Raw genomic sequence first — 23,143 nt, 5'->3', positions numbered from 1 at the left:
TACTACCCTTGAAAACACCAAATTACACACAATGACTGACAAGGGGGCATAGAAAGGGCACATGTAAAGAGAAAAAGCATGTTAAGGACCGCCACTCCACTAATATGCCAAGGACTGGCATGGAGCTTCAGCTCTTAGGCATCTGAGGTGCCCCATGCCTGTGTTGGCTACCCACTCAGACTGCTAGTAGCAGCAATGACTCATGATTACATGCAATGCCAGCACTCTGCCTTTTCAATTTACATGTGTCCTTTTGGCAATGGCCATAAGGAGTGAAAGGAGGGAGCTAATGTAAAGCCTCTTGACCTGACCTACATACATTTTACTACACCAGAAGGGAAGGGGGACTGAGGGGAGAGTAAAACCAAGACAACACGTGAAAAGACCAAGACTGAACTGGAATGCAAGTACATAAGTAGAGACAGCTTTTACTGCTACACAAGAGAATGTGTATATGAAACAAGCATGTTTGAACAAAACTACTCTACTTGGGTTCTAGCTGTTGTATATACATTCTCTAGTTCATTAATGTGGTTTTCTGGCAAATCACAGAGGACTCAAGTTAGTAAATGATACCATATCTATTCATATCCTTCATCAAATGCATTCTGGCACAAATCCTGTTATTCTAGTAACTAAGTTAAAAAGAACAATATTTAAAATCTATGTCCAGATTTTGCCTCATACATTTGTTACATTTTTTGAAATTGTAAAAAAAGAAAGAAAGAAACTGGTGTGTGTGTGTGTGTGTGTGTGTGTGGGGGGGGCTTGCAATGACTCCAAGTGGAGAAAAACCCAAAGCCGGCTTGTGCATTCATCAGTGTGATAACTTCTTATGTGAATAACAGTGACAGCTGCTGAGAGTTTGGCCTGAAAAGTGATAATAATATTTTAACTGCACTTATTGGTAATGTGATAATGACCTGCATTTCATTACTGAAAAGTTATGCATGCGCAGACACAGGTGCTAATTGCTCCACAGAACCTGTTGGATAGGCATTCATTATATTACCTTGTACATCTGTTATGTAACACAGACTTATCAGAAAGGACAAGACCAGAGTAATTCAGTAAAAGACTACATCACTTAGATATGAACCCTTCCTCCCACCTAAATTCCACACATGACTGACAAAGCCAAGAAAAATGCCCAAAATATAGGGTAGCTCCATGCTGGTAATAGCTGGCAAATAGTTATGTTTATCTCACTCGGGCAACTACTGAGTATAATCAGAAATACACTAAGACAAGCAAAACTGTCAAACTTATCTGGCTGATCCGTTTAAAAGTATTAATTCATGTTTTCTCACCTAACCATGCCCTCTAAGGCAGAACTATTGTCCAAAATATCCGGGTGAGTAGTATCAAGAATCGGAGAGCAAGCCAAGATCAGACCTAAACTTTGCATGAAAAGCTATGAGCATTTCTAAAAAGTATTGAACACCTACACCAGGGGTGTTCACCGTAAAAAGCCCAGTGCCTCTTGGTCATAAGCTAATGGCTGGCTGGCAGCCAGTTGCTCAGCTTGGGTTACCTGGGATAGCTCTTCAAAGTGACAGCTGCAAGTAAACTAATCAGCCTGCCAAACATGAACTAATTGCTAAACACAGTGTAGGTTCACTGACAGGATGCAGCTTGGAAGTTGATGACATAATAGTAAGAAGGTAGGTGGACATCTACATTGGATTTCTAACCAAGAAAATTCAGGGTCTCCAACACATGTCATACATTGACAGACTGAAGTCACTGTCAGTGTATTCAGTAGCATACAGACTACTTACAGGATACTTGTGCCTGGCCTACAGAACAATCTTGGACCCAAACATAATGGAAATGCTGCACATCCACAAGTCAAATGGGACAAGGGTCACCCACTCCAGGGAACTTAACCTGGCCTTTGACATAAATAGGACCTGCTGGAGAGACCAATATGTCTCTTAGAAGTTGCCACTCCTCTGGAATAAGCTACCAGTTCACATCAAACAAAGCCCCTCTATGACTGTTTAAATGTAGCTTAGATGACTGGATGACAAACTATAAATTCCTGCCAGGGATTTCACCTATGACCCATTTAGGTATAGGCAGTTGTTGCTAACAAAGGTTTTGAGTTTAGACAAGATCCTTTTGTATTAGCTTTCTCTAGTATTATATTGGGGACACATGGCTAGGCTTATAACGACCTTTGGGTCAATAGCCCAGTAACCACCTATAAACTCATGAACTATACAGTTTTAAATCAGCCAGAAAAAAGAAAAGTCTTTACAACCACCATATGAAGCATTCACCGAATCAACCCCTTCAATGAAATGTATGCACAAGCACCAGAATGAAAGATTTACCCAAACCGGCCCTTCAGTAACATTTCCTGGTATGTACAAACACCAAAATGAGATATTAACCAAAGCGAACCCCTTATGTGCTGGTAGATATTTGCTGCACATTACCTGTTGAGTGGACATTCATTATATTCTGGATACATACAGGTGTAATATAACACTGAGTCATTCCCATCTGTTAGGAATTCCATGCAGGAATTAGAGTACAAGTAATGACACTTACTTACAAGGCATACCATCCTGGTAAAGGGTGTTACTACCACTGGTTACTGGCAAGCTGCTCAGGGCTTTAGGTCTGTCTGCCTTGTATGTCCTATGAATCGATGCATTTGTGATTCAAAGATGGTTGATACTTGTAACTTGGCATCTACTTCTCCAAAGTACAGGTTATAAGTAAAGGACTGTGTCTGACATAGTCTGCTGATATGACTGCAAACTGGGAGTGATCATGAAGCCCCTAACTGGAAGGACTGCAGAAAAGCAGGAATGTGCTAAACACAGTAGTATAGGCACACAAACCAGTTGCCGGACAAGAATATGAAACCAATGTCAGTGGTGCTATAAGATACAGCTCAGTTCAAGCTGATGTACTCTGTAAAGCAGATCTGAACTCATTCAAAACAAGGACAATACATAAAATAACCTCGGCAGTGATTGCAACAAACTCAGCCTAGCCCAGCACAGTACAATTTTCGTTTGACTTGGATGTTATTTATTTAATAGTATCTCTTATTTTTTCTCTCTCTAAATCTTGTTTTCCCAGTCAGCACATTTCCCCAGAATACCTTATGTCTCATTGACAAAATCAGAAAAATTAGAATTCGCATTTCATTTACCCTGCATTTTTAACACAGCAGAAATACCGAAGAATTATTAGTTATGTGTATCCCTTCTTATAATCAGTACGTACAATCCCATTTTTATTGCATTCAGTCCAGAACTCAGACAAAAAAAAGCGGACTCTTCTAAATCACTAACTGGATTCATTTTTTGGATGCAGTTTACCATAATATTTACAGTGGACAGAAGACATTTTCCTGTTGCAATGAAAAAAAAATGGTAAGTTGCTAATACTGCAATCAGCAATGAATGGGAAAGCAACAAGGTAACCACTAACAATGAAATCGCTGGCAAAAATAAATTCAAACACCGATGTAAAACTTTTCACTACCAAGAGTTATTTGCACTTACATTCAATCCTAATGCAGCTATATGATGCCATCGGAAATGCTTACCTTCTGTTTTAAAATTAGAGACTATGTTCTAAAGTCTAGTGCTGCAAGGTGCATTCCAAAAGCATCACATTTTCGCCAACAGTACTTTTAGTCTGAACACTCAGAATTTATGAGAGAAAGGAGGACAAAAAATTTCTTCAAAATAGGAGAGAATTGTGAAACTCTTGAGCTCAAGTGCTGTTTACATTTGAGGAACTAGATTACACCTGCCATTAATGGCATCTGTTCAAGGTACTGAAATCAAAGCCGAGGACTGTTATCGTTCATGCAACAGAACCCAGTAGACCTGACTCTCAGTGACTGAGGGCTGAAGTTTCTGCTTTTCATGAACTTTGAAGGATAAGGTTTCCTATAGAATTGCAGCACACTAGCCACCATGAGATGTATTTAATAATACATCTGCCTATTAACCCAAATTATGTAGGTTCTAGTCATAGAGAAGGACTGTGATTGTTCCTTAAAGTAACACTGACTTCTGAGTGTAGGATGGAGGGGGGTGAGAGGTTATACTGATAGTGTCTGCATCCTTTGAATGAGAACCACAAGTAAAATTTTGTATGTGACCGCCAAACACCTACGGAAGTAGCCTGAGGAATGTTGCAATCAGGGACAAGATCGTACAGGCATTTTCCTCTGCTTCTTGCCTAAATGTAACTGTCTAAATGGGATCTGCACATTTGGTGAATGCTGCTGCCAAGAGTCAATACCATTCCTCTCTCACACACACACACACACACACACACACACACACACACACACACACACACACACAAAGGATATGAAAAATATGGGCATTCCGCTAAAAAGTACAGTTGAGAGGGCTTCAGCTAATGCAACTCATGACAATCTCTCACACACACACACTTCAGTACAATTTACACAGCCATTAACCAAGCAGGGACAAGATCATACATACTTTAAACAACGAAATACGTCAGAAACTGTAAAGCTAAATTGCAAGCCATTTTTGGGCACATTTCTCTTGAGCTAGCACTTCGTGAACAACTCACCTCTACTCTGTAAAAGCAGTTTGTTGCAGCTGTACTTTGGTTGATTTTTTTCTAGGCTGCTGTCTTGTAAGATCATAGCAGGATCTCTTTTATTCCAGAGTCAAAAAACTGGCAGACACACGGAAGTAGATGTTCTGTCCAAGTAAATTGCAGGATCCAGTAGCAATAAAGTCTGAAAATATCAGAAAAATGAAAGGCGATTGCTAGTGCTGAACATGCTATTTATTTGGACAGATCAAAGAAAAGTTAGATTGGGGGATGGAGGTGTTATGCAAGTGGCAGCTTGACATGGAATAATCGGATTGGCTGCCACCACTCGCTCCTTGCAAAGCATACAGAATCCGTTAACTAAGATTACTTACATATACAGCAGTTTTTCTTCAAAAAGTTAAATACGAACACCATGTAACTCCACAATTAAAAGTAAGTTCAGAAAGTACATGAAAAAGTTCAGGTACTTTTTCAACTTATTTTTTTAACAGTGGATATGCATTACAGCTGTAAAGTTAGATGCGCTTGTAGAAGGGACTCTGCTGTAACTGCATACAATTCCTAGCTTCTCACAGTGCACTCGGAGGTAAGCCCGGAGTTAATAAGAAAGCTTTGTGGGCTTTCAAGTTGTCAGATGTTCGGACAGGAGTATACAGAAAAGGAGCAGTTATACTGATTGACATGATGAGTGCAGAACACGGTGGAATGATCAATTTAAGGGACATGTATAGATCTCATCTCTTAAAACCCTCACTAAGAGGTTATAAACATGTTCATCCAGAATTTATGAATCAGGAAATGTCTGAAGACCACTAGTGTGTTAGTGTTCTGAAGAAAATTTGTTTCAGGCCTATTTCAGCATCCCTTAACTTGTGCTAAGATGATGACAATGCATATTGCCTCTCTTGGGTGAGTATGCGGTAGTTAAATTTGCAGTACTGATTTAGTTGTAAATTCAAGGTCTCCAAGCTGATTTAAGCTGCAGTTCATATACTGCAATGTGCACATTACTGCAAAAGTTACCTTTCATCCCGAGGAAATTAGTCTTTTGCGCATATACATTAATGTTTCCAGTTATTGAGTAATATGGTGTATTATTGCATTTATGAAAGTGTAAATTTTGATCTTTTATTTGATAACTACAGTTGTTAATAAAGTAACCATTTTACAGCTTTTTCTGTAAAAAAATAAATAAATAAAATTTATAAAATATGAAAAATAATAAATTTTCAAACCTTCAGAAAGACATCTGTTTCATCCCCCAACATTTTAAATGTTTGGCAGCCATAATTGTTTTGTTCAAATTAATATTTATTGATGCAGCAGTTTAAAACCCATTCTCTTAAGAATTTTTTTTTCTTTAGGTCACCTTTTTAATTAGGGCCTAAGGCTCTTTATGATATTGGCTGTTCTCCAGGACCTTACACCTAAGTTTATAAAGAAATACATCCTTCAGCCTTGCGATTTGCTAAATGCCTAGGCATGCTTTTACAGAATGGTTTGTACTTTATTGGTTAAGTAGCAGTTATAGTTCTACATAATATGATAGATTTTCATGTCTGAAATACTTCATGGTGTTACTTGACTTTAGTTGTTACTTTCTGTGCTTTCACTACAGATTGCTTTATCACATTGCAAACTCTGCACATGTATATGAAATGTGTAAGATTGTGTACATATATATTTTTCCTACCTTGCTACCAGAAATAAAATATAAAACCAAACCACTGTCATCTCAGCATGATTCAGATCAGTTACAGAAGAATAAAAAAAATTGTGAAAGCATGCCTAGCACTGTGACACAATTTGTTAAATCCACAGATTGTGTCCCAGTACTTGCTTGGATACTGGAAGAGCTACATGGGACTGTCGGGTAAGCATTTAATGTTGCCAATCCAATGGAGAAGTGAACTGGTGGCCTGGTTGGCTGATTGCTTACCTGCAAGCCACTGCTTGCAAGGGAAGTACAGCCACAGGACTAGAGGGGTTGTTTTGGTTACCAAAGATGAGGCTGGTAGCTTTAATGGAACATGCATAAGGGAACAGATGCTCATCTGAGCGAGAGCGTATGTCATCCCCTCTGTGATATGGATGGCCATATTAATCACCAGGGGCAAGGTTAGAGTCTTGCTAAAAATGCAAATATAACCCACATACTGAATTTTTGGGGAGGAGGGTTATTTTTCCCCACTTTCAGTAATCAGCCCTCTTTCAGCCAGCTGACCCATTCCATTCCCTCATCACCAAGGGCAAGAGTTTGCCAAGAGGGATCATCATGTATGTAGCCATTTGAAGTGGTTCAAGGTGCCACCCTTTATCCTTATTTACACTCAGCAGTGCAAGGAGGTGGGCCTCCATGCTGGATGTTCTCCACTTTCATAAATGTTATTGGCAGCAAATAGCACTCATTTCTGAAGCAATAAGGTGATTTCCCCAGTATCCACCAGAGGAACTGCATCATTCTTGTATGCCCCCAAGCAGCTGTACTTTGCACACACCTCCCTGAAGAGTCAAGTTGGCTAAGCCCCAAACACTCCTGTCCCTCCCTGCCTGGCTTCGCCAGTGATTAAAGGTCTAGGGATGGAGGTTAGTTTGTCGGGCTATGGATGTGGTAACCCGATTCTGGTGAGAGAAGAGAAGTAAGGGATGCAGTAGTGTCACAAAGCATCCTAATAGCTGCTAGGATGACAACCCATGGAAGTCACCTTCATGCTGAGGATACCCAATACAAGGGAATAAATAAGCTTGAATCTGACTGGAAGATGCTTAATGATTGGCAAGCACAGGAGCAGAAAAGATAGAGAAAAAAATTGTAGACACAAACTATTTATTACATAGCACTTTGTTTCAATTCCTAAAGGATTGTCTTTTTGAAGTTTCTTAATAGCCAGTGAACAAAAAGCATATGGCAGTATATGTGGTGACAAGATATAACCGAGTAGTGACCAGGCTGGTTACCATGTAGTTTAAAATTTAAGTAAGTTCATGTAAACAATATAACATGCAGTATAGATAAACAACCCAAGCCAAGTGATCACAGCAGTCAGTGTAGTCCTGAGTAGTAGTCTGTCAAAGACATTTAAAAATGTAGAAAAATTGAAATTTAGGAGCTTAGAGCATAAAAATCAGATGAAAATATGTTATAATTCTGTTTGCTCAGCAGGAAAATCTTCAAGAGCAACTGAAAGTTTTATTACCAGTACTGTTAAGTTCATAACATTTATTTTTATTAGTGTGTTGAAATTTTCTGATACATTGACTTGTGTGTATTTTTGTTTTAAGTTAGCCTTTGGATTTTTGTCTTTTTCTAGGGCCTAGTAACAAATCTTACTTTAGGTGAAGATTTATTGACTGGCTGGACCATGTACCCATTACGTATTGATGATGCTGTAGGCCAAGGCCTGAAGGAAAAGAGTCATAAATCATTCCTAAGCTCTACATCCTCAACTTTTTCTGCACCTGCATTTTATATTGGCAGTTTTGACATTCCAAGTGGAATTCCAGACCTACCTCAGGACACATTCATCAACTTCCCAGGGTGGACCAAGGTATGTTGCTTCATGTGCTACTGTTCTTTACTGATGTGCAAAAAATCCAAATAGTACCGTCTGTATTGTAACTGAATAATCTTACAGTCTTATCACTGACATTAGCAGTAAGTATGATTACAAGTATTTTGGACCCACTTTGTTTCTGACTTAACAGTTAACTTGAACTAAAACATAAAAACTTAATGACAGCAGCAAAACCTGAAAGTTTTATGTAGTGCATTAATTTTATCTGCTTGACAGTGACTGTGACATGTATTATACCAGAGTATGTGTAACAACTTTTTAATCCCTTTAGACCCACCAGTTTCAAGAAGGTTGTGCCATTGTTCCTGACTATATATTTTTTCTTTGCTATCATGTTCAGAAAGGGTATAGTCTCATTAAGATTTGAGGGCATTATAGTGAGACAATGACCTATACATTTTTAACCTACACTGGTGCTTCTGAGAAATTGGAGCATCTGCATGTTGAATTTTAATGGAAAAAAAATCATTTAATGCTTTTTTAATACCACAACGTCTAAAAAGAGTGAAAGTTTCACTTTTACATGGAAAAATGTAGTGGTTTAGGCCCAGTGCTGTAACAACAGTACATACTTACATTCCTGAAACTATTCATGTTTCTAAGTAGAACTGACAGCAAAACTTTTTTATTAAACTGAATGCTTTGAATATGTTGCAGGACTTTGGTCCCCCGTTCAAGCAGCCATGTTTTCATAAAGTTTTTGGTTTTCCTCATAAAGTTTTCAGAGTAAGATACTTGGGAGCCAGCCGTATTTTTTTTTTTTTTTTTGGTACTGCATGGCCTAGTAACAGGAACTCAAGAAGGATAAGAGCATCTCTAAAACATAGCTCTCAACCTACAGACATTGAAAATAGGTACAAAGGCCCTTGGAAAGTAGGTACATCTAGTCAAAAATCTGGACATCTAATTAGCATAAATTCTGAATACCAAATAGCACATAATTCTTCGTGTTTCCAATAAGAATGCGGATACTACTCTGAAACATGTTTGTAAAACAGACTGATAGAAATTATGGAAAAAATATAAGCACATTAGCGCAAAGTCGGCAGACATTTTGTCATTTGCTTATGTGGTGCCAGTCGTGTGCTGCTCATCTAATGTGGTTTTCTGTGTACTAAACAGCTTCAAAAATCACACGGTGAGGGGTATTCAGAAAATTGTGTGAAGGAGAAAATCAAGCCTGAAAATTGTGACATACCTCCAAAAATAGTGATATCCTGTGCAGGGGTAAATCAGGCCTCTAACTATGGCCTCCAAAATAGGGATAGTTGAGCCCATTGTGGGCTTCTAGTTTTCTGTGACAGAGACATGAAAGACTTGATCATGGTGTGATTTTGATGACCTTAACTTGGAAACTTCATGCATATGATTATAAGTCTGCATTCAAGTGTTTATCTCTGCTCAGCTAGGCTGCTTACATCCTGCTTTGGATGCCTTTGAGCCTTCTGTTTTCAGAATTGTCCAGATCTCTCTAAGGATAGATGTATTACATTTCTCTTAAAAAAAGGCTTTGATTGTTCCTATCCTCAGTAACTCCCACTTGGAGTTTGACTATTTCCATTGGGAAAGTTATTGAGAATGTTGTGTGTAAACATCTTTCTGCTGCTATTGATGTGGATTTTGAGATCATTCCCATTGTTTGTTTTGAACTGTCCAAACTCTTCACTATACTGTGATTGTTTCTAAAGTGATCAGCAACTAAAATGTTTTTTTCCCCATTCTTTCAGTAATGAGGTATTTCAGGAGCAGCAAGTGAGTATAGCCTCCTGAATAAGAAACTGAATGTATAGTATCATTTTGTAATAACAAAAGTATCCTTATTGGTATTAACAATAGATGCTGGAATTCAAGTTTTAACAGTGTTGATCTGTTTGAATGATGCTTTTAAGTGCAGACATATTTTAAATCGATACAGAATCACAAGGAGCAAGTAAAGAGCCATGTGTAGCTCCACAGTTACAGGTTGTAGACATAATGGCACAGGATCAAATGTGTGTTCTGCGGTCCTCAGTCTTTTTACTGCATTCAGCATAGTTAACCATCCAATCCTTTGAGAGATTGTCCAGCATGACCCTGGATTGCTTTGACCTTTGGTATGCTTAGAAGGTCACTTTTGTGGTTAATCTTTCCAATTTTTCCATCTCAGTTGTGTTGCCTCACAGGGCTGCATTTTTGGTCTAGTCCTGTTTGTCACAAAAATGCTTCCAATTGGTGAGTTAGTTCATCAGAGACTTGTATTATGTTATCTTCTCTGGTAGCATTCGGCTGTGCCTTTCTTTTTCTCAGAAAACTGTGGATTACTGTGATCCAGCTGAGGACTGTATAAAGGATAGACTGACTTGAATGTCTGCTAATGGCCTGAAACACAGTCTCTCCAAGACTATTACCAAAGCCTCAACAGTTCCTTTTATTACTTCCCATATTATTTACAAGAGACAAGTTAAGCCAGGATGCATAATTTTATTGTGGTCTTCACTGACTAACAAGCATTTCAGGACCATTTGGCAGCTGCATTGTTTACATGTTGTCACAGCTGGAGATTTAAACCTTTAGTCCATACAGAGGAATTAACAGTGGTCAAGGAGGTTTTATTGTATTTCACCTTGGCGATGTGATGCCCTTTACCTTGGGTTTTCAAACACTCAGATTAACAGAAGAAAATGAATGCAGAATTTTGCAGTAATGTTTCTTACAGGAGCCTGTAAGTACGGCCATATTTCCACCTGTTCTCTACTGTCTGCATTGTCTTCTTTTGAAAATTGCATCACTTTTAAAGTGCTTATGATGCCATTTAAAACCTGCTGGCATAATAAGCTGTTACAAATGGAATCTCCTAACCTTCTGCTGTTTTCCCCGTTTTGGCTGCTTTGCTGGATATGTTTACAGCTGCTGCTTTGGCTCCTGATTCTCATCCCCCATCCCTCAAGAAGCCTGACCACTTTTTATAAGGTGCCTGAGGCCTTTAATTACCTTTAAGATTGTCCTCCTTCAGCCCTCCTGTGGTCTGTGTTCATGCTGACAAATCCTCAGGTCTAGATCATATATTCGAAATTCCAAAATGTCGAACACCATATGTTCGAACTTGGAATTTCGAATATTGAAAACATTGAACGCTCAGAATAGAAAATTTTTTCCCTGGGAAAACATTTGCTGTTCCAAGAAATATACACCCAACCCAAGCACATCAAAATAAATAAACCACACACATACATTTAACAAAACACAACTCCACACTAAACCACACATACATTACTAACTATCCACTTACCTTAACCCGTGCCCTAACCCTAAGGTCCGTAACTCTTGCACCTCAGTGGAGGAAATAGAGAAGCCACGGAACGGCCCACCAAAATCTTGCCCTAGGTAAGATTTTGATGTTCCGGGGCTTCGCTATTTTCACCATTCGATATTTTGGGTTCGATGTTTTCACATTCGGTGTTGTACCTCTTTGGAATTTTGACAGAGACCCTTTATCCTCTTCCAAATTTCTCCCTTCTAACAGACATTTGGACTCTGGAGAGGCTGAGGAAAAACTTTATACTTCTAATAATCTAGCCGTTGTGGCCATAAAGTATCAGACCCATATGGCCAGGTATGTCCTGGCTGTTTTGTCTCAACTTGGGGAGAGGGGTCTTGTCAGACCATCCTGACTGTGAAGGCATGACTACTGCCCTTCCCTTATTGAGTTCCACTTCACAGGTAGACCATCTGCCTGTCAAATGTAGTTCTGATGCAGCTGTTGCATCTTCTAGAGCTACTGCTGTTTCAGCTTTGGTTATGAAGAGATAATTTCAGCTTCACCTCCGGACCTTACTGGATGATTTTATTTTTATTTATTTTAATTTGTTAACTGGGAAAGTCCAACTTGGAGCATAGCCAATTTTCAGTGGAGGCCCGGTCATAAACACTTCAGATTCATGTCTTTGACACATGGGAGGTAACCGGAGCACCCAGAGGAAACCCACACGAATGCAGGGAGGACATGCAGACTCCACACAGAAGGCACACCAGCCAAGAATCGGAACAGAGAACCTCTTGATGTGAGGTGACAATGCTGCCGCTGAACTACTGCGCCATACATTGACATTATTGATATTAATGTCAGAGTCCTAGGTGCAGGGAGGACATGCAGAATCCACACAGAAGGCACACCAGCCGAGAATCGAAACAGAGAACCTGTTGATGTGAGGCGACACCGCTATTGCTGCACCAGTGCGCCGTCCATTGACATCGCCACAACAGTCAGGAAATCCTTCTATGTGGCACACCTCATCACGAAGGGCTTTTCATTCAGAAAAAAGGAGGTCATTGTCCCACTGTACTCATCCCTCATTAGACCCATTATAGAATACAACACCCCATTTGGTATGTACCTCTCAAGACATCTGCAACAACTGGAAAGGCCTCAGAAATACCTCACTAAAAGAATCACAGGCCTAAAGCAGATGCCCTACGGTGACCGCTTTAAAAAACTCCAGCTATACTCTGTCACATATCGTCTACTCAGAGGCGATCTCTGCTTAACATACAAGGCCATGTCAAACCCAGAGCTGTTGGACATGCTACACTTAAAGAAATCCCAATCCCTCAGGGCTACACGCTCCAGGGATCAAAACCTTGTCAACAAAACATGCTGGAGGGATAGGTTCCTGACCCAGAGACTCCCCAGACTCTGGAATAGATTGCCCATACATGTCAAGCAGAGTGCCTCTTTGGACCTCTTCAAGAGGAGCCTTGACGATTGGATGGGAGAAAGGAAATTCACCCAAGGGATCACGTCAGTCGCCCTGCTAGACAGGGGTCCAGGAAAGTAAATAATGTGGGAAGAAATAGCCAGGGAATTGTTATGGCTAGGCTTGTATAGGGCCTAGGGCTGATAGCCTAGTACCAACCTATGAACCTATTAATGTTAGAGTCCTAGGTGCTCCTGTGGACAACCCAAATCTCTTTGGTACTGCTGCTGCTGACCGGTTTAAGATTGTACAATTATCCCCAAATTTTAGACAAACTATCCTATATCTGCTTTTGCTTGTAGACAACCTAGCCAGCCTTCTAAAGGTAAAAGGGTTCCTAAGCGAGTGTTTTCTGATACACCTACCCAGACTTCTAAGAGCCAAAAGCCTTCCTTTTCAGGGCATATTTGCCTCTTACCACATTTTCTTCCCCTCCCCTTGGTCAAGTTCCCCTGTCTCTCAGGCTTTCCCTGTCTGGCAACAGATTACTTGAGACTGTTGGGTACTTACCATTATTTGTTATGGTGTGAAAATCTTCTCAAGTCTTCCTCAAAACTTCTCCAGAATAACTTCCTCACTTTTCTGTGGTCATGCAGGATCTATTGGATCAGGGGACCATCTACACAATTCCAGAATCCCAGTGGGGAATGGGAGTTTCTCCAGAATGTTTCTGGTTCCCAGAAAACAGGGGTCATGGAGATCTATTAAATTCTAATTTCTCAACACTTTTCTTGAGGATTCCTTCCTTCCAGATGCCTTTCCCTCCAGACTGCTTCTCCTCCTGCTTCTTCAGGCATTTCTGGCCTCTCTAGACTTAAAGGGTGCATATCTTCATATCCCCATTCACCCTCTATTCAGGAAATCGTTTCTTCCTCTTAATTTCAGTTTTCTGCTTTACCCTTTGGTCTCTCAATGGCCCCAAGGGTATTCACCAAATGTCTGACCCCTGAGGATGGCCTTTTGCAGGCTTCAGGAAATCCAAATATTCCCATATCTAGATGACATGCTACTTCTCAATACAATAAAAAATCACAAGAGACAGATAATGTCTCAACTAAGCTTTACGGTACAAGGGAAGCTCGACTCGAACAAGAAAGATATAAATTTTAATCACAATATAAGCTCATAAAAATTTATATCTTTCTTGTTCGAGTCGAGCTTCACTTGTACTGTAAAGCTTAGTTGAGACATTATCTGTCTCTTGTGATTTTTATTCAGTTGTTGGTTGTGCGTTGTGACATTACTTCTCAATACAGGCGTATTCAGGATATGCACTTTACCATGCTCCTTCTGCACAGTCTGGGGTTCACAATCAATCTCAAGAAGTTTGTTCTGACTCCTCCTCAAAACCACATTTTTCTGGGTTGCAGAGTCCAAACCAGACAAATGTTGGCCTGTCTTCCATCTCCTAAGGTTCTTTCTCTGAAAACCTACTTCCGGTCTCTGTTCCCCATTTCCCTCATTCCTGCAAGGGAATTCTTCAGAGCCTTGGAGGTCATGGCATCTACCATTCCCATGATTCACTTTTCCAAGCTTTCATATGAAGAAGCTTCAATGGTACCTCAAGGTAGTTTGACTCCAGCATTGGCCACCTTCTAGAGTTTCTGGTTCCTCTCCTACCCAGTCTCAAGCTCTGGTTTTATTGGGTAGCTCTCCCTCAACCCAGGCCTGCTATTTCATACCCATACCCCTACTGCTACTCAAGGGCTTTTCACAGATGCTTCTGATAAGGGTTATAGCCTCTTCCAGTAATATGAAGTTTCAGGGTCTCTGGTCCCTTCATCAAAGATCTGACCACATCAACATAAAAGAGATGAAGGGTGCTCATTCTTGCTCTTCAGGCTTTCCATTTTCTTTGGTCTCCTGGCCCTTTAAAGGTCTTTACAGACAACACCAGTGTCATGTAGTACATCAAACAGGATGGCACAAGGTCTTATCTTCTTTGCACACTAGCTCTTCAGGCCTGGGACTGTGCCATCAGGTAACCTTTCAGGTGGTCTGCATCTCTTCAGAACACATTGTTGCAGGCACTCTGAGCATGTCTAGAACACAACCACAGAAATGGATGCCTCACAGCGAGGTGTTTCTGGGCATAGTACATCTGTGGAGTGTATCTCAAGTGGAACTTTTTACCTGCAATCTGAACAGACAACTTTCTGGATTTTGTTCCAGAGTCCTAAGTCTTCTGACTTGGAAGGTGGATGCACTGTCCTTTTCTTGGAAGGGGGATGTTCCTATATGCCTACCTTTCTATTTCTGCTTCCCAAAGTCCTGCACAGGATCATGACAGAGTCCTCCAGAGTCTTGCTGGTGACTCACTTTGGCCAAGACAGCACTTGTTCCCCCTTCTCTTTCATTTGGCCTGGGGCAATCATCACAAGTTACCACACTGGATGGATCTTCTCTCACAAAGTAAGTGGTATCTTCTTCACCCTCGCTTGTCTACTCTTAATTTGAGTCTTTGGGTGTTAGTTTTTCCCCTTTTAGACACCATTTTTCTGAGGACAATCTTAGGGTTCTGCAGGAGGCCCAAACCCCCCCTACCAGAAAATTCTATATGGCTAAATGGAAGAGATTTTCTGATTGTTGCTTCAAGCATCACCAGGATCTCTTCTTATTGGGGATCCCTTTGGTCCTTTCTTACTTGGGTGAACTGCTCCATGCTAACCTACCAAATTCTTCTATTACAGCTTACTTTTCAGCTCTCTGTGCTTGCCTTACCTTGAATCCACTATTGGCGTGTTTGTTTTGAGGTAAAAGAATTCCTTAAAGGTATCCTTCATGTCAGACTCCCAAGATAACCTATTCCTCCTTTTTGGAACCTTACTTTTGTCCTTGAAAAACTAACTTGGGCTCCTTTCATGTCCACTTCTTCCTCCTTGCAACTTCGCACCTGGAAGACTATTTTGTCAGTAGCTCTTAGTTTAGCCAAGAGAGTTTCTGAACTTCAGGCTCTGATAGTGATCCTCCCTTTTTGATTTTTCATAGGTGTCTCTGCTTACTAAGCCTTTTTGTTTACCCAAGGTAGTCGGTGAGTTGTTTCTCAATCAAGCTATTAAAGTGCCTTTATTTTTTCTTTCTCCACAGTCTGCTATTGAGAAGGGTTCTCCGTATCTTGGATTTACGTAGACAGTTCAGATATTTGGATAAGGCTATCCACAAATCTGAGCAGCTTTTTTCTTTAATATCAGGCCATTAGGTTTAGCAGTTTCTAAGCAAACCATCTCCTCCTGGATTAATAAGGTTATTTTTTTATCTCTTTCATGCTAAACAGCTTTCTGCTTCAGTTCAACATCATTCTCCAAGAGCAGTAGCCTATTCTGGAGGTTTCTTGAATGGTCTGGATACTAGATCCTTTCTAAAAGCTGCTACTTGGTCCTCTGGCCACACTTTTACTGAACATTTTCAGTTGGATGTCATTTCCAGGGCCAGGACAGGGTTTGTCAGGGATATTCTTCATGGGTTTGTGGAGGGTTCCTCTGTGACTTCCTCCTTCCATCCTTTACAGTAGTATTGGTAATATCCTGCATTTATTGTATACTAGAGTAGTGGTAAAGAAGGACATATTACAATTGTGCAAGATCTTACCATAACAGTAGATGCCCTACCTTTCACTGTTGTAGTATTCAGTCCCTCCATCCTGCCCATTGTCTCTCTTTTTTTTCTATTGGGAACACTGTGCTTGTTGAAGGGTCTTTTACTTCCTTGTCCTGTTTCTCCTCACCTCCTCTTCCTTTCTTGATATATATATGTCCTTTATTCTGGGGTTGCTGTACTTCTCCTGGGGCAAATCAGTTTTGAGTACTAATCATGGATATGTCATCTTTATGCCCTACACCTGTGCAGGGAGATTGTACTTGATTTATGATGCTGGAAGGATGTAAAGGCTTTGGTATAATGGCCAGATGTTTGGCTATCCTTGGCAGGAAATCTCACATGTAATGAATACTGCAACAGTGAACACAACTCTGCTTTCTTGGTCATGGAATTTCCTTCTGTCTAAAAAGGAAGACCATTTTTCAAATCCAGTCCTTTGGATTGTATTATGTCCAGGCCAAATTCACAGCTAGCTAGTCTCTGACCATTTGAAGAATGCCACCCCCCCCAAATAACATGGCATCTGAAGTATCGGACTTTTAAGGGACATAGTGTGGGTTCAGACATAGTTAAAAAAACACCACTACAACCATTATGAGCCTGTCAGACAGCATCTGTAATAAAATGATCATGTTGCTGGTGTAATATCTGTAGACAAGATAAAAAAAAAAACTCCAGGTATTGGAAAAGGTGAGTGTATGAAATACAAAAGTTTAATCAAAAATCCACAAAGCTTTCGGGAGAAGCCCTTCCTCACTGTGAACATGTAAAACTCAACAGTCACAATCGCATTTAAATAGTTAAAAACTAAGGTACGTGACACAGCCTTAAACAATCATATGAAACAATAAAGACATCATAAGAAACAATAAAAACATTAACAAAATAATTGCCACAACCATAAAATAGTAAGATGGAATGTGAAACAAAGAATGCTATATAATCATTCCAGAAACAATTACTTTAAAACCAGTTGTTTCCTTCCTAAAGTAGGTTTGATCCTAACAGCCATATTAAGCCAAGGTACTTCATCTGCCTCTAACTGTAGGATCCATTCGTATTCACACACCTCATGTGTGTTCAAATCACCACCCCTTCTGTTCTTAAATCTAAGGTCTATCACACTAAAGAGAAATTTATGTTCACTGCCTTTTTCTGTTATATTCTTAGCAAGTGCATTGCTAATTACCTATCTCCATATCTCTGATCTATGCTCTGTTATCCTTTCTTTACATTTTCTAGTACTTTTTCGAATATAAAAGGCAGGACACTTCACACAGTTAGCCATATAAACAATATTAATAGAATTACACAGTGTGACATTTGAATACAGTGCTATCACACACGACTCCCCTGTACACTGCACAAGTATATGGTGCACTGACATGATACTATTTCTGGAACAATAAATGCTATCATTGTATGTTGCTTTCCTATTACACTGAGCACTGCGTGTTAGGAAATGTAGAAAAAAGTGTAATGTTGCACTTATTTATATTGGTAAAATAAGTTTCCTGTCCCTTGTTTATCTTGTGATTGATGCACATATTTCTAACACTACCATTCTGTTGCATACAGCACAGCTGTAGACAGTATTGTCTCTGTGGCTCACAGCACTAGCAGACTAGCACATCCTAATCAACATATCAAAACTATTTTGCATTAGTTGCTTCCCTGTTATGTAGTATACCAAATAATTGCATAGTGAAGTATGGCTTTTGCTTATAATATGCTGCTTCTGAAGACTGAAGCACCGCATATCTGCAAATATGTAAAATAAAGGGAACAATTCCTTTTGCTTGTATTTGCATATTTTTCTCAATCAAATATCACAAAATAGTGCTCATCAGATCTTGAACATTTTGCTGAATGTTGCTTCTCAATTATCTTTTTACTAGTACATTGTTATAATTAATACAGCCTGTGCATGCTGTTTTACTGTCATTCCCTTGACAGTCAAGACCATGTTTGTCTTTGGGTTTTTCCATTGTCACCTTTTTTGTAGAAGTGGTTTAGAGTAAATCTGTTAACAGCTTCAAAATGCTGTATTATATTACACACCCTTCCTTTGTAGATAGCCTATATCACTGGTTGATATCTGTAAGGATGTATGTAAAATGCATTATTTAGCCTGTTTTATAGTTGCACAGTAGTGACAAAATTATAGTTATCACAGAAGAGTATTTATCAACGAACCAGCACCATTCTGCTCTCTGCTGCTTGTATGCAATTTACGACATCTTGCCTGTAAATTTAAAAATAAAGTGAAATATTTCTCTTGTCTGTCTGCAAACAGTCAGGACCATATGTCTGTACATTGTTTCACATGTAAGCAGTATGTCAAATGATATCTGTAAATGGGAGCACTGAAAAATCCTGAAAGCCCAAAATTCTGAAACCAAAACCTTGAAAGTTCAAAATACTGAAAACTCAGCATACTGACTCTCATAATACTGAAAACGCACAGGATACCAACACTCACTGTATTCCAGCACAAGTACATACAGAAACAAATAAAATAAACCATATTACTCTTCAAGTATAAGCAGGGGGGCCAGACCCCCTGCACCCCCCATGTGGGGGCTGCGTCCCCACCCCCTGCTACTTAAATATATCAATTCTGAGATTAGTGTAGTGAAGTACAATCTCGGAGTTGATATATTTGGGGTGCAGACCCCTACATGAGGGGTGCAGGGGGGCTTGCCCCCCTGTTTATAGTGGAAGGGTGATATGTTTCTGTATGTACTTGTGCTGGAATATAGTAAGTGTTGGTATCCTGTGTGTTTTCAGCATTGAGCTTCAATATTTTGAACTTTCAAGATTTGGGGCTTTCAAAATTTTGTAGCGCTTCCCTGTAAACACGTAAAATAGTGAAATATTCCTCTTGCTTATATTTCATTATTATTTTCCATTATTGGTTTGCACAGAATAGTCTATCTAACTGCATTGATTGACCATTGAATAAGCAGCCAATAATACGTACTAAATGTCTTTATTAATGTAAATTCTGTATTGTATGTGAAATGTCTTGTAAGTGGAGCTTTTCTCCCCAGGACTCCACTGAAAATGGACACTTCTGGCAGAGTTGGACCGTCCCGGTAAACAAATGCAAATAAATAAATATTGTTAATTGATGCTTTCCAAGCATTAACTAGCCAGGTAGTGTGGTACAATTAATATAGCCTCCTCTTGGTATTTTACTGCCCTTTCCCATCAAGAATTACAGAAGACCGCTTGTCAAACACTCAGGACCATGGAGTTTTCTCAGAATATATACCACTTGTACATTTACTGTTTCATCACTCCGGTGTACCTTAACACACACTGCTAATACATAGTAAAATTTGACACTGCCACGTGCTTGTTTCCTTATGCTCCCTTTGCTGCTCAGAATCGTGCTTGAGCACTACTAACATTTTCATCCTCAAAACACTTATTCTGAGTTTTACAGCTAGGTATCTCAATTTAACAACATGTTTTAATACTTCAAACAATGCCAGACAAAAGCCATTCAGCACACATGCTGGATGGGATGGGGCTTGGTGGTTGGCTGGCAACAGGTCCAGTTTGAATCCACAAAAACATTTAATTGCCCTGCAAAGTTGTTGTGGATATAGTAATTGGTCTGCTTTTGTTAATGGTCTTAATTTTACATATAGGTTCATAGGTTCATAGGTTGGTACTAGGCTATCAGCCCTAGGGCCTATACAAGCCTAGCCATAACAATTCCCTGGCTATTTCTTCCCACATTATTTACTTTCCTGGACCCCTGTCTAGCAGGGCGACTGACGTGATCCCTGGGGTGAATTTCCTTTCTCCCATCCAATTGTCAAGGTTCCTCTTGAAGAGGTCCAAAGAGGCACTCTGCTTGACATGTATGGGCAATCTATTCCAGAGTCTGGGGAGTCTCTGGGTCAGGAACCTATCCCTCCAGCATGTTTTGTTTATTGTGATGACAAGGTTTAGATCCCTGGAGCGTGTTGCTCTGAGGGATTGGGATTTCTTTAAGTGTAGCATGTCCAACAGCTCTGGGTTTGACATGGCCTTGTATGTTAAGCAGAGATCGCCTCTGAGTAGACTATATGCGACAGAGTACAGCTGGAGTTTTTTAAGGCGGTCAGTGTAGGGCATCTGCTTTAGGCCTGTGATTCTTTTAGTGAGGTATTTCTGAGGCCTTTCCAGTTGTTGCAGATGTCTTGAGAGGTACATACCAAATGGGGCGTTGTATTCTATAATGGGTCTAATGAGGGATGAGTACAGTGGGACAATGACCTCCTTCTTTCTGGATGAAAAGCCCTTTGTGATGAGATGTGCCACATAGAAGGATTTCCTGACTGTTGTGGCAATGTGGTTATCGAAGGTGAGACCACTGTCCACCTGTGTCCCTAAGTCCCTTATCACCCTTTCTGTGTTTAGTGTACTGCCACCTGTATGGTAATTCATGGATACATGTTTTTTCCCAAAGGGGATAACAATACATTTCTTGGCATTGAGCTTGAGCCCATGGCTCTGGCACCAAGCATCTGTTTCTGTAAGGCCCTTTTGTAGAGTATCCACATCATTTGGGGATTCAATAATGGCTCCCAGTTTGCAGTCATCTGCAAACTTTGTTAGCCAGAGTCCCTTAGTGTTGACCTGTACTTCAGAGAAGTAGATGCCAAACAAGAGCGGCCCCAGGACTGAACCCTGAGGTACTCCACTTGTCACTTGTCTGGAGCTGGATTTGGAGTCTGCTACTTTTACAGTGTGGGTTCTATCAGTAAGCCATTTAGCAACCCATTGGGTGACATAGAGATTAATGCCCAACTTAGTAAGTTTATCTATGATTCCAGAGTGGGGGATGGTGTCAAAGGCCTTGGCAAGGTCTAGATAGGCTGTGTGGACCACCTTACCCTTGTCCATGGCTCTGGAGACTGATTCAAAGAAGTCAATCAGGTTCAGGAGACAAGATCGGCCCTTCACAATCCCAAACTGGGTGGGGTCCAGTGTTTGAAGATTGCCAATGTCTTTGTTTATAAGTTCCATGATTGATAATACGCTCCATGGCCTTGCAGATAAGGCTTGTCAGACTGATGGGACGGTAGTTTCCGGGATCCAAGGTGGATCCCCCCTTGTGGATTGGGATAACTGTAGCTCTGCGCCATTCAGTGGGCACGAAACCTGAGGTGATATATTTTCTTTACTGAATGTTGGGATCTGTGGTATTTTTGTATCCATTGCCCTTATTTATGTTTGAACTATTTTAGTGCTTTGATCATCAATTTCCGTCTGACACCAAGTTTTCCTATCAAACTTGGACATACTGTGCTTATTCCTCACATACCACAGTTAAACTGAACTGGGTTAGTATTTTTAGTAGCAAGGACCATTGTTAGTAATTCTTGTGATTGCCCCACCTATTTTCAATGAATATAACCATTGCATAAAACAGAAGCAACCAGAAGGTTAGTCTGAACACTGACATAAGTGTCTGTACATGAATAGTTATGAATGTTTTTGATATGTGTAATGTATATACATACATACAAATATTTCAAGCACGCACATCCTGCAGCTCATTTAAATTTATCTTAGTATTTAGTGTTGGACCTTCTCTTGCTGTTATACGTTCCTAAAACATTGAGATTTGTCATATGTCTCCTCTGTCTTTCATTTTCTGTCTCAATGAGATAGATGAGAAAGTCAAGATGCTCCATTTCCTTTTTTTTTTTTTTAATCTTTTTGCAGTTTATCCTGAGTCATTTAACTGAGCCATTTGGCCTGTCTAAGAAAAGGTAATCTTTGTAGTTTATAGAACCTGACCGACACGACACACAAGCATCTACTGTTTGCCACTTGGGTACATATTATAATAAAGTATCTATTGCCTGAATTTATAGAGTTTCAATAAAATAATTTGTATACTGACGCAGTTTTGGTTCTGTCTTCTGATCCTTTGCTTGCTTCTATACATTTACAGTTTTGTGTACATGCAGTAGATGGGGGGAGTAAGGTTGTATCTAAATACAGTGTGAAATTTAAACAAAGAATTACTCAACTCAGCATTGAACAGTAGGAAGGCAGTTAAGTTAACCAAGTATTCTCACACCATTGATCAGTCGGTGTCTAGTACGGAGTTGAAAAGTGTACACACTTTTTAGTGCTTCACAACTGTAGAATGCATTTCCTTTTAAATATGAAAGTGTGATGGTATATTTCCAGCTGTCACAGCCCATAATAGAATGAACTGCAGTATAAAATTGTATGATTAGTGACCCCTGTATACTGCACACTTCTTTATTTTACTTATAATTCTCAACAGGCTTGGGTTGATTACACAGCTTTAAATTGAATACATTTTATACCAAACAGTGTGTTTCAACTCAGCTCTTAGTTTTACTAGCTGCAGCCAATAAATTTGTAGCAGAGTTTTTACACAGTATTTATGAATTTTTCTTGCATTTAAAAATATGATGCGAGACACAAAGCAATTTTTCCCCACTATTGCAACGCATCATATTGTAATTAACAGCATGTTAAGATTACACTCTGTTTTGTACATAATAGGGTTACCACCTGTCCCACTTTGAGAGGGACAGTCCCTCTTTGGGCAGTTGTGTCCTGACAAAAAATATTAAAAAGGGCAAATGCCCTGAGATTGTAGGACATAATTATGTCCCATATTTT

General features: G+C 39.8%; 1 protein-coding gene across 1 annotated transcript in view; it reads left to right on the top strand.

Annotated features, from left to right (window-relative positions):
- LOC122796445 (beta-galactosidase-like) overlaps positions 1-23,143 on the top strand; it is a 948,601-nt gene that overhangs the window by 775,040 nt on the left and 150,418 nt on the right. The window contains exon 18 of the mRNA XM_044064920.1: positions 7,884-8,120. Coding sequence (XP_043920855.1) covers positions 7,884-8,120 — 237 coding nt within the window. The remainder of the gene's footprint in view (positions 1-7,883; positions 8,121-23,143) is intronic.

This window comes from Protopterus annectens, chromosome 3.part0 (genome assembly GCF_019279795.1).
Source record: "Protopterus annectens isolate FY-2018-M chromosome 3.part0, PAN1.0, whole genome shotgun sequence".
Classification (NCBI taxonomy): domain Eukaryota; kingdom Metazoa; phylum Chordata; order Ceratodontiformes; family Protopteridae; genus Protopterus; species Protopterus annectens.
The sequence above is the reverse complement of the archived record's forward strand: the minus strand, read 5'-3'. Positions and strand labels throughout refer to the sequence as shown.